Consider the following 15,601-nt stretch of genomic DNA (forward strand, 5'->3'; position numbering starts at 1 on the left):
GGTTTAATGTAGAAAAATGTAGAATTATGCATTTGGGTGGCAAAAATATGAATGCGATCTATACACTGGGGTGAGCTTCTGGGGGAATCTAGGATGGAAAAGGACCTGGGGGTCCTAGTAGATGATAGGCTCAGCAATGGCATGCAATGCCAAGCTGCTGCTAACAAAGCAAACAGAATATTGGCATGCATTAAAAAGGGGATCAACTCCAGAGATAAAACGAAAATTCTCCCGCTTTATAAGAATCTGGTCCGGCCGCACCTAGAGAATGCTGTCCAGTTCTGGGCACCAGTCCTCAGGAAGGATATACTGGACATGGAGCGAGTACAAAGAAGGGCAACAAAGCTAATAAAGGGTCTGGAGGATATTAGATATAAGGAAAGGTTGAGAGCAGTGAACTTATACTCTCTGGAGAAGAGACACTTGAGAGGGGATAGGATATCAATATACAAATAAACACAAATACCATACTGGTAAGAAAAGAGGCTGTGGCAAGGATGTGGCATTCCCTTCCACAGGCGGTGGTCTCAGCAGGGGGCATTGATAGTTTCAAGAAACTATTAGATAAGCACCTGAACGACCGCAACATACAGGTATATACAATGTAATACTGACATATAATGACACACATAGGTTGGACTTGATGGACTTGTGTCTTTTTTCAACCTCACCCACTATGTAACTATGACTGAACCATCTCAATTAGGGAATTCACGAACATACTCTGTGCCTGAGAGACAGACAACTTCTGAGTTTCCCTCGGGCTCAGATGAGGAATCCCCAGCCCGACCTTCAAGCTCCACATCTGCCGCCTCCTCCCATTCCTCCTCCCTAACCGGATAGGGAACTGGTGAAGGAGATCGCTCCTGTTTATTGCCATTCTGTCCTATGGAGGCAAGCATACCAGTAATCTTTCCCTCCAAACCAGTCAATGCAGATGCCAAGTCCTCTTTTGTGACACGCTTCTAACAAAAGTCCCAGCAGTAGCCAAAATACCAGACTTAACATCTCAGACACCCCTGGTTTCTTGGGAGACAGTCAGCAGTAGAGGTCGACCGATATGGGTTTTTCTCTGGTCGATGCCGATATTTAGAAATTGCGGTGGCCGATGGCCGATATGTGATGCCGATTTTTTGAGGCCGATATATTAGGCCAATTTTTTTTCTTCTTCTTTTTTTTTTTCCCCTTCATCTCATAAAATCTAACAGTTAGATCACTTTCACACTGGGGCGTTTTTCAGGCGCTTTTGGGCTAAAAATAGCGCCTGTAAAACGGCTCCCCTGCAGTCTCAGTGTGAAAGCCCGAGTGCTTTCACACTGAGGTGATGCGCTGGCAGGATGTTAAAAAAAAGTCCTGCAAGCAGCATCTTTGGAGCGATGTATACTACCACTCCTGCCCATTGAAATGAAAGCGCACCGCTGCCGAAGCGCCTGCAAAGCATTTCGGCAGCGGCGCTTCAGGGGAGCATTTAACCCCTTCCTCGGCTGCAAGCTGGGTTACAAGCGCCCCGCTAGCAGCCGAATAGCGCAGCTAAAATGATGGTAAAGCGTCACTAAAACTAGCAGCGTTTTACAGTCAATGCATGCCCACTCCAGTGTGAAAGCAACCTTAAGTGATACAGAAAATTTTTTACATTTAAACATTTATTAAACAAAACAAACCTCCAATCAGTTCACTTGTATGTAGAATTTAGATTAAAAAAAAAAATTTAAATTATATCTTAAATATTAAATACACAAAAACAGGAAATCAAAACTTTTGGACGAAAAAAAAAAATGGGCTAACTTTACTGCTTAGTTTTTTTTATTTTTTTATTTATTAGTGTTTTTTTTTTTTTAATTGCGTTTGAAAGACTGCTGCGCAAATACCGTGTGACATAAAATATTGCAACAACCGCTATTTTATTCCCTAGGGTCTCTGCTAAAAATATATATCTAATGTTTGGGGGTTCTATGTGATTTTCTAGCAGAAAATACAGGATTTTTACTTGTAAGCAACAGATGTCAGAAAAGATTTAGTCTTTAAATGGTTAAACTGAGAGCTTCTACACACAGAGTTCAGCTCATTCATAAGTATAAACATTGCATTTCTTCAGGTTCTTTTTAATCGGATTTGGCAGGCTGCCCAGAGGAGGAGAGAAGTCGCTTCACAGAAGATTTCAGGCAACTTGTATTGACTTCTATTACAGAAGTCATTTGCAAGTCATGAAGTTATATCGGCCTTTTTTTATCAGCACAATCGGCCGATGCCGATTAAGTAAAAAACACCAAATATCGGCCGGCCGATATATCGGTCGACCTCTAGTCAGCAGGATTACATTCAGCATCCTAAGGACATGACAGCAGCATAAAGGCAACATTTCCAGCTGTGCTCCCCCCCTCCACGCTTTCTGGAAGACATACTAACCTTGTTGAAAGGTAACAGGCATCTAAGTAACCCCACTCAGCTAGGAGAATATGCGTGCAGAGAACAGCAGTGTAGAGAGAAATTCCTCAAAGGTACCACCCAGGTGCCTTTCGCCAGTGGTGTACTTACGTGTCCAGCTAAATAAAAAAGCCTGCCCTGTGTCCCTGTCCAGCACGGCAGCTGCCAGATAGACTGAGAATTGCATGGGGGAAGACTGGTTTTGCTCCTTTACTAAGAGGGCCTCTGGCTGCACCCCACAATGCGTTTCCACTTCCACTCCTGTGCAGGCACCACCTGCCTGCCGCTACCGTGGCCACAAAATAACATTACTTTAGAAACTCACAGAAATTAGGGGAAAGCCACAGAATTTCATCAGCTCCTGGCGACTTGCAGGTACACAGGAAAACTGTACACCACTGCCTCTAGTGGAAGAACTGGGAGACGCTCTAGGTAGCCTAAATTGTGAACCCCACCTAAAGGGGCCTCATACTGCACTCAGCATTTCTCACTGCAGGATCCTGTCCTCAGAACAAGGATCCAATCTTCATCATTTATGGCAGGCTATGTCATTCTGGACTCCCAGGGACTTTATTCCCTTTTGGGGTCCACTGCCCTGGACCTGTGCAGCACCCTAACTGAGACATTTTGGTCAGTTACAACGGCACAGGGTTCCATATCCTCAGGGTGCAACACTGACTGGCCATATTACAGGCAATCCATGATTAAACGTCAAATCCCTTCGTAGCAGGGCCTGGGTATCATCCATCTTAGCCTCCCAGTTATAAGAATATATCTGGACGCTCAATCTCCACATCCCTTCCAGAATCACTTGAGAACCTGGTACTATCATGCAGAGCTGCCCTTTAGTGGCCATCACCTTCAGACACTAGTGAGAAAAACTGAGGAACTTCCTGGGTAAGAGGGGTTATATAGGGGGAGCTGTCTGTCAGTTTTTGCTTTTCTGCCAGTGTCCATTCACCTATAGGCGTTGCATAACCCAGGCAGTCATGATTTATAGCGTACTCCCATGACGTATGAAAAAGAAAAAACTGTTTGCTGTAACTGATTATAAAGTGTTAGTCAAAGTTCGATTTTGTTTTAATAGTGTATTAAAATCTGCTAGTACAATTAGCACGCCTCTCACCCTAGACTGACAACGCTGCTATCCAAATTTGCCCCCTGTGCTCTGTCATTAGGAGGTGTGTTACTAGCCAGATCACTCTTAAAACAGAGGAAAAAAGGTCTAAAGAGAAAAAACTGATGCAGCCACCATATCTAAGGATTGGTAACCTGCAATATATATATATATATATATATATATATATATATATATATATATATATATATATATATATATATATATATATATATATATATATATATATATATATATACACACACACACATACATACATACACAATTTTTGCATTTTGTATAGCACTTTCGTATTTTCTGCATAGGGAGCTTATTTACACTTGCTGCGACTAACACACATTAAAGCACCTACCAGATCAGATTTGTGTGTTTTTTGCTGCGGTGATGGTTCTGTAATTCTTTTTTGAAGCTTTAATGAAGTTTTCAACTGCCCTATATGTGTTGATTTTCTATTTGTTTTAAAGGGGCCCAGTAGAACCCATGCTCAGTAGTAGCCCCACTCAGCAGAGTCCCAGCTCATTGGTACCCTCATTCAGCAGATCTCCAGCTTAGTACTGCTCAATAGTGACCCCCAGCTCTATTGATCCACCACTCAGTAGTAAACCCCAGCTCTGTTGGTCCTATGGTTTGCCAACTCTTCTCTCTCTCGGGTCCCCAATCACCTACCACTATATTGCTTCTATGCTGCACACCACCTTTGACGTACTACTATCTCCTGCTCTGGTACCCCAGCTCTGCTGATCCTCTGCTGCTCAGTCCTCTCTCTTCAGTCCCCGCTCACCTTCCTCATGCTGCACACCATGCGTGCCGTCTGCTAGTTGCTCTGCTCCAGCCCAGACCTTGTTCACCTTCCTGCTGCACAGCAGATGTGACATCTGCACCAGACTATATACACATGAACCAGGAATTAACTGACCATGTCTTTTTTTTATTGTTTTTTACCAATGTATCTTGGAATCTCTCAAATCTGCAATACCTCTAAAACAACGCAAAGCCAACCCTGAATAAAAGCCCTTAAAAAAGCTGCAGGTGCTGTTAGAGCGCGATGTCCTAGACTTCTATGGAGGCCTTGGAGAAACTTAAAAGCACCAAGAAAGCAGCATGGGGTATAATTTTTGAAGCAAAACAAATGCATGAACAGGACTGTAAGCTTACCATTTTATTTAGTGACATGCTTTGATTTGCATTGAGAGTGCTGTAAAAAAGCATGTCAAATACCACATTTTGAAGCAACGTAAACAAGCCCTTACAGAGGTGGGGGTGTGACGGAGACTGCAGGGGGTATGTCAGCAGAATACACAGCAGTACTCTGATTTTCCCAGTGAAGGGAGGTGTGTCAGCAAGTCTGACTATTTGAGCACAAACATGCTAATTCTTTCAAACAGGAGACAAAGAAGCAAACTGACCATGCTGAGATTACGTACTTCCATGCCTGCCGTGGTCAGTTTGAAATAGGAAAGCAGGGGGACTGGCAGGATCACAGAGAATTTCACACAAAGGAAACAAGAAGTAAAGATAACAGGATAATTTTTCATACAAGTACATGGTAATACAGACACATAAGCAATATGAAATGTTGGGGTAACATACATTTTAAATTGATGGGTTAGGCTCCATCTTATGGCTTGCTTCACATATATTGCAGTGTTCAATGCGAACCGCAGGGGGTGTTAATGTTACAATAATACCACCCCAAACCTGTTTGCAAAATGCCATGCGATTGACAAGCTGATTGCATAGGTGTGAAAAACCATGCAATCCATTTCCAGTGCAGGGGGGCGGGTCCTGCACCTTTTTGTGAGGATTTGGTGCAATTTGAGCCAAATGAATGGCTGAAATCGCACCGCACAGACCTCACAAGCGATTTGAAAAGAAATATGGTGTGATTCCTATCCAAACCGCATGCCGTGTCCGAACCACATATATGTGAACCCAGCCATAAATTGTTAGCTGGAGTATGGTTTTAATTTGTTGGTCAAGTCCATTTACATCTGCCAGTGCACCCAAACTACCCTCTCCCCAGACTGACAATGCTGCTGTTCAAAGGTGCCTCCATTGCTCCTCCATCCAGAATGGAGACATCCTAAGACAGGAACGTCTTAACACCCAGATCACCAGGTAAAAGAAAATAAAAAAGCCTAAAAAAGAAAACCAATACAGCCATTACATCCGATTGGCAAGCTGCATTATATTTAATTGTTTTGGGGTTTTAATTCTTTGCTTAAAGTAGCAATCCAGTCACATACCAACTACAGTGGGGACGGAAAGTATTTAGACCCCCTTAAATTTTTCACTCTGTTATATTGCAGCCATTTGCTAAAATCAGAATTGTTGACATTTTTTGCAGATTAAAAATGAAAAACTGAAATATCACATGGTCCTAGGTATTCAGACCCTTTGCTCAGTATTTAGTAGAAGCACCCTTTTGATCTAATACAGCCATGAGTCTTTTTGGGAAAGATGCAACAAGTTTTTCACACCTGGATTTGGGGATCCTCTGTCATTCCTCCTTGCAGATCCTCTCCGGTTCTGTCAGTTTGGATGGTAAACGTTGGTGGACAGCCATTTTTAGGTCTCTCCAGAGATGCTCAATTGGGTTTAAGTCAGGGCTCTGGCTGGGCCATTCAAGAACAGTCACTGAGTTGTTGTGAAGCCACTCCTTTGTTATTTTAGCTGTGTGCTTAGGGTCAACGTCTTGTTGGAAGGTAAACCTTCGGCACAGTCTGAGGTCCTGAGCACTCTGGAAAAGGTTTTAGTCCAGGATATCCCTGTACTTGGCTGCATTCATCTTTCCCTCAAATGCAACCAGTCGTTCTGTCCCTGCAGCTGAAAAACACCCCCACAGCATGATGCTGCCACCACCATGGCTTACTGTTGGCACTCTATTGGATAGGTGATGAGCAGTGCCTGGTTTACTCCACACATGCCGCTTAGAATTAAGGCCAAAAAGTTCAATCTTGGTCTCATCAGACCAGAGAATCTTATTTCTCACCATCTTGGAAACATTGAGGTGTTTGTTTAGCAAACTCCATGAGGGCTTTCATGTGTCTTGCACTGAGGAGAGGCTTCCGTCAGGCCACTCTGCCATAAAGCCCCGACTGGTGGAGGGCTGCAGTGATGGTTGACTTTCCACAACTTTCTCCCAACTGCATCTCCGGAGCTCAGCCACAGTGATCTTTGGGTTCTTCTATACCTCTCTCACCAAGGCTCTTCTCCCCCGATAGCTCAGTTTGGCCGGACGGCCAGCTCTAGGAAGGGTTCTGGTTGCCCTAAACGTCTTCCATTTAAGGATTATGGAGGCCACTGTGCTCTTAGGAACCTTAAGTGCAGCCAAAATTTTTTTGTAACCTTAGCCAGATCTGTGCCTTGTCACAATTCTGTCTGAGCTCTTCAGGCAGTTCCTTTGACCTCATGATTCTCATTTGCTCTGACATGCACTGTGAGCTGTAAGGTCTTATATAGACAGGTGTGTGGCTTTTCTAATCAAGTCCAATCAGTATAATCAAACACAGCTGGACTCAAATGAAGGTGTAGAACCATCTCAAGGATGATCAGAAGAAATGGACAGCAGTTAAATATATGCGTGTCATAGCAAAGGGTCTGAATACTCAGGACCATGTAATATTTCAGTTTTTCTTTTTTAATAAATCTGCAAAAATGTCAACAATTCTGTGTTTTTCAGTCAATATGGGGTGCTGTGTGTACATTGAGGAAAAAAAATGAACTTAAATGATTTTAGCAAAAGGCCGCAATATAACAGAGTGAAAAATTTAAGGGGGTCTGAATACTTTCCGTCCCCACTGTATATCTGCTCCCTCCCACAATCTAAGTCTATTTTAAATACCCTGTAAAGAAAAGATGTCTAACTACCTATGCCGAGGGCACCACAATACCACGATCACATGATTGGCTCCCAGAGCCAGCTTCATTGTGAAGGAGAGACTGCTGAAAACAGATCCCCTATGGAAGCCTGTGGGTGTAAGTAAGTGATCTCTCCTCTTAACTGAAGCTGGCCGCTGCAGAGATCATGTTACCAGACCGGCATGCCCTCAGATTAGCTAAGTGTAGACATCTTTCCTTTATTGGGTAGTTAGAACAGGCTGAGAATGAGGGTGGGATCAGGTTTAAATATAGTAAGCATTTGACTGAAATTCTACTTTTTTTCATTTACTAAAGTATTTAAAAAAATAAATAAATAAGGGTTAAAACTTAGTCCCAAAGTCCTCACAGTTTTCCTTTAACATATAGTGAAAAAGCACTCATCAGGTTATAGGACAGGCCTTTTTAGAATTTAGGGCTTGAATTATCTTTTTTTTTTTTTCTAATAGTGAATTTGAATGTGCATTTTAATCACAGAAGTGGGAAAGCCGCCTGATCAAGCAGCAGAACTGCAAAGAGAAATGATAAACATAAACCTCCTAATTAGTCTCTAGTTGTCGAATGCTTGATCGCTAGAAATTTACCAAGACTAAAGAGAAGTAAAGCAAAGATCCTTACAATGACTTTGTACGACTGTAGAAATGTAAATAAAACATTAAGGCTGCATTCACACCTGAGTGGTTTCAGTTCATAAAACGCTCGTAAAATGCCTGAAAAACGCCCAACAAGCAAACTCCCATACATTTCAAGGGCACCTGTTCACATCTGAGCGTGTTTTCACCTGAAGCAAAACGCCTGAAAACGCCTTAAGCTCAAAAAACAACATGAGATTCTTTAGGGCAGATTACAGGCGTTTTTCTGCTTTTTACCTGTACACAATCATGGCAAAAACACGGCAAAATCGCAAAAAGAAAATTGCGCGCCTTTGAAATGCTCAGGTGTGAATGCAGCCTGAAAGAAGAAGTACAGCCAAAGCTTTTTTCACACATTCTGTGGCTCACAGCATGGGGTCCGATGCGTTCTTGTTCACCGATTAAGGTGTGAATCAGGTCTGGATTTTTGCCAGAATTAGCACCTGAATCGGACCAGAAGACGAACAGGACACTTTCAAAATGTGGACCGCGGCCACCCCGGAGTTGTGTGAAGCGGCTCCACTGAGAGCCGGACACTGTTGTCATGCAAATTGGATGCAGGAAAACCTGCATTAAATTCACGTGTGTGAACCCAGCCTTCAGTTCTGCATTCTTGTGGTGAGAGGGAGCTGTATCTTTCTTTGGAGTCAGCCCTATCCCAGCTTTAACGGAAACATGCTGTTAAGTCAGTTGTAAATCCAATTTCTTTTAATATAACAAACAGGTTTATACTTCCCTGCTCTGTGCAATGAATTGCACAAAGCAGCCTTGAACCTCTTTCTCGGGTTCCTCACTGGCGTTCCTGGCTCCTCCCTTCCAGCAAGTGTTCCATAAGTCGCTTTCTTTGGGTGCGGGTTGCTCTCGAATCTCGCTGTCCTGACTCTGCCCCGTCCCCCCCGTTCCCTCATTACTGGCTTTGAATGATGGCCATCCATCAAGCCGGCCTCAGCAAAGCCAGTGAGACCAGAAGTGAAGTGAGAGCTGAGATGAGGACAAGGTTTCATATTCCCATCGCACACGTTCCTGGTATAAGCTCTTAAAGGTCGGGTGCTGCAGCAACAACCAGCTGGATACTGGTTCAAGTCACAATGTAGATATTTGCTAGCATACCAAGGATCAGCACACGGTGGCGTCCAAACAGTTTAATTTATTGCATGATCACAACACAAAAGGTGCAACGTTTCGGAGTCGCGCAGGACCCCTTCGTCAGGCAATGTGATTATAACAGTTTTGGTCCCTACATCTAACTGCCACAAGAAACCACATTTTTACACAATTTAAAAGTAGCTTTGGTGTTCTATAATTATAACACTTTAAACAGAAAACCTGTGGATAGCAAGTCATTTTAACAGTTACCTTGGAATGTGTGATAGAGATTGTATCCACCCAAACACGCCATCCACCCCATTCATATTTCACAGCATGATAAAGGAGGATGCGGAAGATGGCATAGACCATTTCTGTGATCTTCTGTTCCTCAACATTTTGGGGATTAAAGTAACACAGCGACAGCATCCATTCCTGCCACACAGAGCACTGTAGCAAGCTCCTAAAAATACAAGACAGGGGTCATAAGCAAAATACAACTTTTAACCACTAAGACCAGGCCTATTCTGACACTTCTCACATATGTAATGTAACAAATAAGCATTTTTTGTGAGAAAATTACTTAGAACCCCCAAACAATATATAGGTTTTTAAGCAGAGGCCCTAGAGAATAAGGGTTGCACATACCCAAACTTTTATTTTTCTTCTTCCAAAAAAAAACTATAATGAATTTTTTTTGCACACAAGCAGAATACACAGCCCATCTTTGGGGGGAAAAATATAAAAGATGTTGCGCCGGCTAAATAGATACCAAACATGTGATGCTTCAAAACTGCGAACACTAGTGGAATGGCGACAAACTATGGTGCATTAACCACTTCAGCCCGGGAAGATTTGGCTGCTCAACGACCAGAGCACATTTTACAATTTGGCACAATGCTGCTTTAACTGGTAATTGAGCGGTCATGCAACGTCGTACCCAAACTAAATTTGCGTCATTTTTTTTACCACAAATAGAGCTTACTTTTGATGGCATTTGATTGCCTCTGCGATTTTTAATTTTGAAAAAAATATTCACTAATTTTTGTTATAAGAAATATCCAATAAACTCAATTTTTGTCATACATTTAGACCAAAATGTATTCAGCCACGTCTTTGGTAAAAGCGTAGATGTATTGTTTGCACAAAAGTTACAGCGACTACAAACTAGGGTACATTTTCTGGAATTTACGCAGCTTTTAGTTTATGACTGTCTATCTCATTTCTTGAGGTGCTAAAATGGCAGAGCGGTGTAAACCCCCCCCCTCCAAATTATCCCATTTTGGAAAGCAGACACCCCAAGGAAATTGCTGAGAGGCATGTTGAGCCCATTGAATATTTTATTTTTTGTCACAAGTGATTGAAAAATGATAAAAAACTTTTTGGCAGTCTAACCACGTACAGGACCCCGAAAAACAACCACTGCCTTCAGGCTAAGGGTGTAAATTTTTGACTTCACTCGTCAATATCGATCAGTTTCGGAGGCCCTTTGCCGAGTACATGGATACCAAACACGACATGCTTTAAAATTGCGCACAAACGTGCAGCGGTGACAAACTACATACATTTTAAAAGCTTTTAAAATCCTTTACAGGTAACCACTTTAGATTTACAGAGGAGGTCAACTGCTAAAATGACTGCCCTCGATCTGACCTTTGCGGTGATACCTCACATGTATGGTGCAATTGCTATTTACATATGACACCAGACCAACGCCTTTGCGCATGAGCACAGGGGTGCTTTTTTAATTATTTAATTTTGCTTTTTCGTTTTATTTTTAAACTGTTCCTTTCTCTTTTTTTTTTTTTTTCTTATTTTATTGTTCTCTCAGGGAATGTATATACCCCATATGATAGCAATAGGTAGTGACAGGTACTCTTTTTTTTTTTTTTTTTTTTTAAATTGGGTCCAGTAGACCCTAGATCTCTCCTCTGCCCTCAAAGCATCTGACCACACCAAGATCGGTGTGATAAAATGCTTTCCCAATGGCACGGTTTATATCCAGCGAAATGCTCGTAGCTTCCGGTTTCTTTAAGATGATACCTAAGATGATACCTAAACCTGCAGGCATAATTCTGGTATAACCAAAGTCCAGCAATATACCAGTACGTTGCTGGGCATATATTGTAATGTTCTTTTTTCAAAAAAAAAAGAAAAAAAGATTGATCGGTGGGTATGCCCAACATTAGAATACCGCCCTTCATTCACCCACTTCTAATGATGGGCATACATGCACCATTTATTTATTTTTTTACTGTGGTGGTGAAATCACCTCCTACAGCACTGGAGTCACTGATTTACGTATCGTGAGAGCAAGTGCTGTTGCTGTCAAGATAAATAAATCAGTGCTGCAGCTGAATGGTGAACTTGCTAAGCAAATGATGGTTAACAATCAAAGTAACATTACAATATAACAGTAAGACATACCATACCTGCATAGCAAATACAATAAAACATAGTAAAAATAAAACCTTACTGTTCTAAAATACAGGAACAATAAATATAGAACAATAGAGGTCGAACAATAGAGAGCGAACATAAGAGCGATAACAATAGACAGCAAAGAAAAAAAAAAAAAACTATTTTTGGCTTTATTTATTTTTATTTTTTTTGTACTTTTATATATAAACGTTCCAGATTAGGGTCTCAAAATGTGATGGCCATCTCATCTTTCGAGACCCTGTGTAAGTGTGCCCTAGGACTGTGTAGTGCTGTACCCTACGCTAATAGTGTGTGGTAGCGTTTGAAACAGTCACCGATGTAGAGACTAGGTTGGTCAGGACAGGAGGGACAATAAAAGGGGGTGTCAGGCCAAAATCCACGTTTTCTGCAGACACATCTTCTTTGGGGTGTTCTGTGGGCAGGGGTACCAGGGAAGACATACGGAAAATGCCTCTCATGCAGCCGGCTCACTGCATTTGCATTGGGAAGGTGGGCCATAGCATGGTCTGGAAACAGAAGGGCTACGACGATCTCTTCCTGGAATTTAAGGAAGGATCCAGTTCGTCCTGAAGCTTAGTATAGCACAAAAGCATTCAGCAGAGCCAATTGGAATAAATATACAGACACTTTTTTATACCAGCATCTGGCCTTACAGGCGTACGGCGCCAACAACTGGTCGTTGAGGTCCACCCCTCCCACGTTAAGGTTGTATTCATGGACATAGAGGGGTTTTCTCCACAACACCAGTCGCCGTAGGATTACTAAAAGTGGCACACTTATATAATTATATAATAGGTCTCCAATCTCTGGCAAGGGTCAACTGGGGATTAGCGGCGATGAATTGACCAGAATACAAATTGCTTTGGTCCACAATAGATCTATAGAGATCTTCCATGAAAAACAGCGAATAAAAATCAAGTGACGTAAAATAAACTTTTTCCACCTGAATTCTGGGATGGCCAGTGAAAGGGAGAAGTACGGGTGCTGCAAAAGTGGTGGGCTTCCAATTCAGATTGGCAAATGTGTCAGAAAGAGCACTATGGGCTCGACTGGCCTGTGTTTGTCGTCTTCTTGGTGGCTGTGGGACACTATTTGTTGCTAGCCACCTTACCAGCTTGAACTGTACTTATGGGACTCGCCACATCACCATGTGATACTGCAGTGCTGGTTTAACTACGACCAGGGTATACTAGGCCACTGGTGCTTGCCAGTTCACCAGAAGGATGAGCGGCACTAGTACTAGCTCTCTGCTCCATACGAGAGCCCTGCGGTTCTTGCACCTCAACAACAGCAGAAGAACGGGGTCGGGTACGGCTGAACTTGGCAGGGACCACTACTCCATCGTCAGAGCCATCTGTCAGGGTGCCGCTGCTATCTACTGGTTCGTATTCTGTGCCAGAATCGGACAGATTCAGGTAAGGTAAACCTTTGGAATATAGTTTCCCCCTAGCCATCCTAAACACTCACCTGAGAGTGATCTTGGGGCTGCTTTGTGCAAAACCATTACACAGAGCAGGCATGTGTAAACCTGTAATGTGATTATAAAGTTTTGTTTTTTTTAACAAACATGTTATACTTACCTGCTCTATGCAATAGAATTGCACAGAGCAGCCCTGGTCCTCCTCTTTTGGGGTACCCTGCCGGCACTTATCTTGGTGGTACCACACTGCCTATTGTGGTACACCTGCGGGCTCGATCCCAAGCCGTACTGCCTGCATCCATAGATAAAGACAGTTCTGCACAACCACATTCCTCGTTCTTTCATTACACAATTTGACTGACAGCAGCAGGAGCCAATGCATCCCACAGCCTCAGCAAAGCCTGAGAGGGCCCGATACAGACAGGCACCGTGCTGGATGGAGTGAGGGCTGAGGTAAGAAAAGGGGGGGGGGGGGGGTTGGGTTTTGATGATGTTACCCAAACATTTTTTTACCTTAATGCAGGGAATGCATTAAATTTATATAAATATTATATATTATTTAATTATTATTAAATTAATAAAATGTTAAGGCTTTACTACCACTTCAAATGAGAATCTCAATAAACACTCTTTACAGTACACTGCAGAGAGTGCATTTCATGGTTTACTTATTCATTTTAAATATATATGCAGATTTCATTCACTAAAAAAGGTAAAAAATCTTTCAACATGTTACGTATTATGTAATAAACATACCTTCTGTTCTCTCTGCTGTTATTAAAAAGCTTGATCATGTCTGACAGGAACATCCGTCTTACTTCCATGACTTCTTGAGTTGGAGGAGAGTTCCGCAGTAGAGTGGCTATAACTTTTAAGATCACTAGGAAAATAAATAAAATCTGGTCCTTATGGGGATATTGAGGTACAGTAACTCTGCGGATCATAGAATTTAAAAAAAATAATGCTTTCTGCATCCAGTTATAATCCAGGATTATAACTATAAAGCACAGATAACAGAGACTAGAAGTAAAGAATAACATCTCCTAAGGGGTCTCAAACTGCAAAAAACTGACAGAACTTCTAATTCTTCTCTAGTCCACTTTTGTAGTTGTGACTATTCTGATCCAGATCCAATGCTATCAGTAGCTTGTTATCATATACAGTGGCTGCTCATTTACTGGATAATCATTTTAAGCAGATGCCAAAGGCAACCCTTTATTTTGAGACGCTACATTGACTAATCATAAATGCTCTAGCATTCCCTGGGTCACATAGAATTCTACAGATCTCAATGGTGCAGGCGTACATTGAGAACTGACCTGCCTTACCCACCAAGGCATCTGCCCCTCAAGAACCAGCAGAAAAGATTCTATTTATGCCAGATGCTCAGTTAATTGCACATTGGGTCAAAATCACAGCTCCATAAGCTGAAATGCAGGTTGTGCAGAGACTCAAACTTACCTTGAGTCACTTAAGAGAAGCGGTCAAAGAAATCAAACTAAACAGATGGTCCTCTCCGCATAACGTAATTCTAACACATTCTAATTACCGTAAGTAAAGCTTTCTATCAAAAACGCATTAATAAAATTAGATTATATAGCAAAAAGAAAGTGTATGATTTTACAAGTCAAGACTGCACACTAGCACATGACGAAGAGGCTTTTATAAATAGATAAATAGATTCATTACTGCATTTGCAATATAGTAAAAAAAAAAAAAAAAAAATCAAATCAAGAAAATTCAACTGAGCTTTAGGAATGGCAGCACATTGTAAAGGCCAAGTACAGGTGCCCCCCAAAATAGTCTTACGCAACTTTGGTGTTTGTTAAAAGTTATGCTCCATTTAAACAGCAAAATGATTCAAGTAAACCTATTTCAGCAACACACATCCTAAACAGCTTCAAACTTCTGCAATATTTTTGTTGAGTTTTCAGGAAAAGGAAAGGAGAGGTTTCGAAATAAGGGTCAATACAGTATTCCCATACAAGTATGTTTATCAGCAGCAGTTGTTCAATGCAAGTGCTAGCATAGGTCTAGAAAACACCATCATTAATAGGTGAGAGGGTGTGGACAGGAAATTTGTGGGGGGGAAATTGTACTTGTATCTATACATAAGCAGCCTGCTGTCTTAAGAGCCCTTTCTCACTGGGGCGGTTTGCAGGCGTTGTTGCGCTAAAAATAGCGCCTGCAAACCGACCTAAAACTGCCGCTGCTATATCTCCAGTGTGAAAGCCCGAGGGCTTTCACAAGGAAGCGGTGCCCTGGCAGGAGAGAAAAAAAAACTCCTGCAAACAGCATTTTTGGAGCGGTGTATTCACCGCTCCTGCCCATTGAAATCAATGGGGCAGCGCAGCTATAGTGGCGCTATGCGAGCGGTTTTAACCCTTTTTCGGCCGCTAAAACGACGGTAAAGCAGCGCTAAAAATAGCGCAGTTTTACCGCCGACGCCCCCACTGCCCCAGTGTGAAAGGGGCCTAATAGGGCTAAATTGTATAGAGTCTATGTGTATTATCTGACATATTTCCAGTTACGAGGGCAGTATATGGAGAGTTTGCCTCTTGTAGTGACAGTAGAGGGTAA

At 42.2% G+C, this 15,601-nt stretch overlaps 1 protein-coding gene across 1 annotated transcript in view; it reads right to left on the bottom strand.

The window, feature by feature from the left end:
* LRBA (LPS responsive beige-like anchor protein) overlaps positions 1-15,601 on the bottom strand; it is a 1,038,582-nt gene that overhangs the window by 899,558 nt on the left and 123,423 nt on the right. Inside the window, exons 20-21 of the mRNA XM_073604899.1 lie at positions 13,778-13,901; positions 9,430-9,622 (exon numbers count right to left, since the gene is read on the bottom strand). Of these exons, the coding sequence (XP_073461000.1) occupies positions 9,430-9,622; positions 13,778-13,901 (317 nt within the window). The remainder of the gene's footprint in view (positions 1-9,429; positions 9,623-13,777; positions 13,902-15,601) is intronic.

The sequence above is a fragment of the Aquarana catesbeiana genome, linkage group LG01 (assembly GCF_042186555.1).
Source record: "Aquarana catesbeiana isolate 2022-GZ linkage group LG01, ASM4218655v1, whole genome shotgun sequence".
Taxonomy (NCBI): domain Eukaryota; kingdom Metazoa; phylum Chordata; class Amphibia; order Anura; family Ranidae; genus Aquarana; species Aquarana catesbeiana.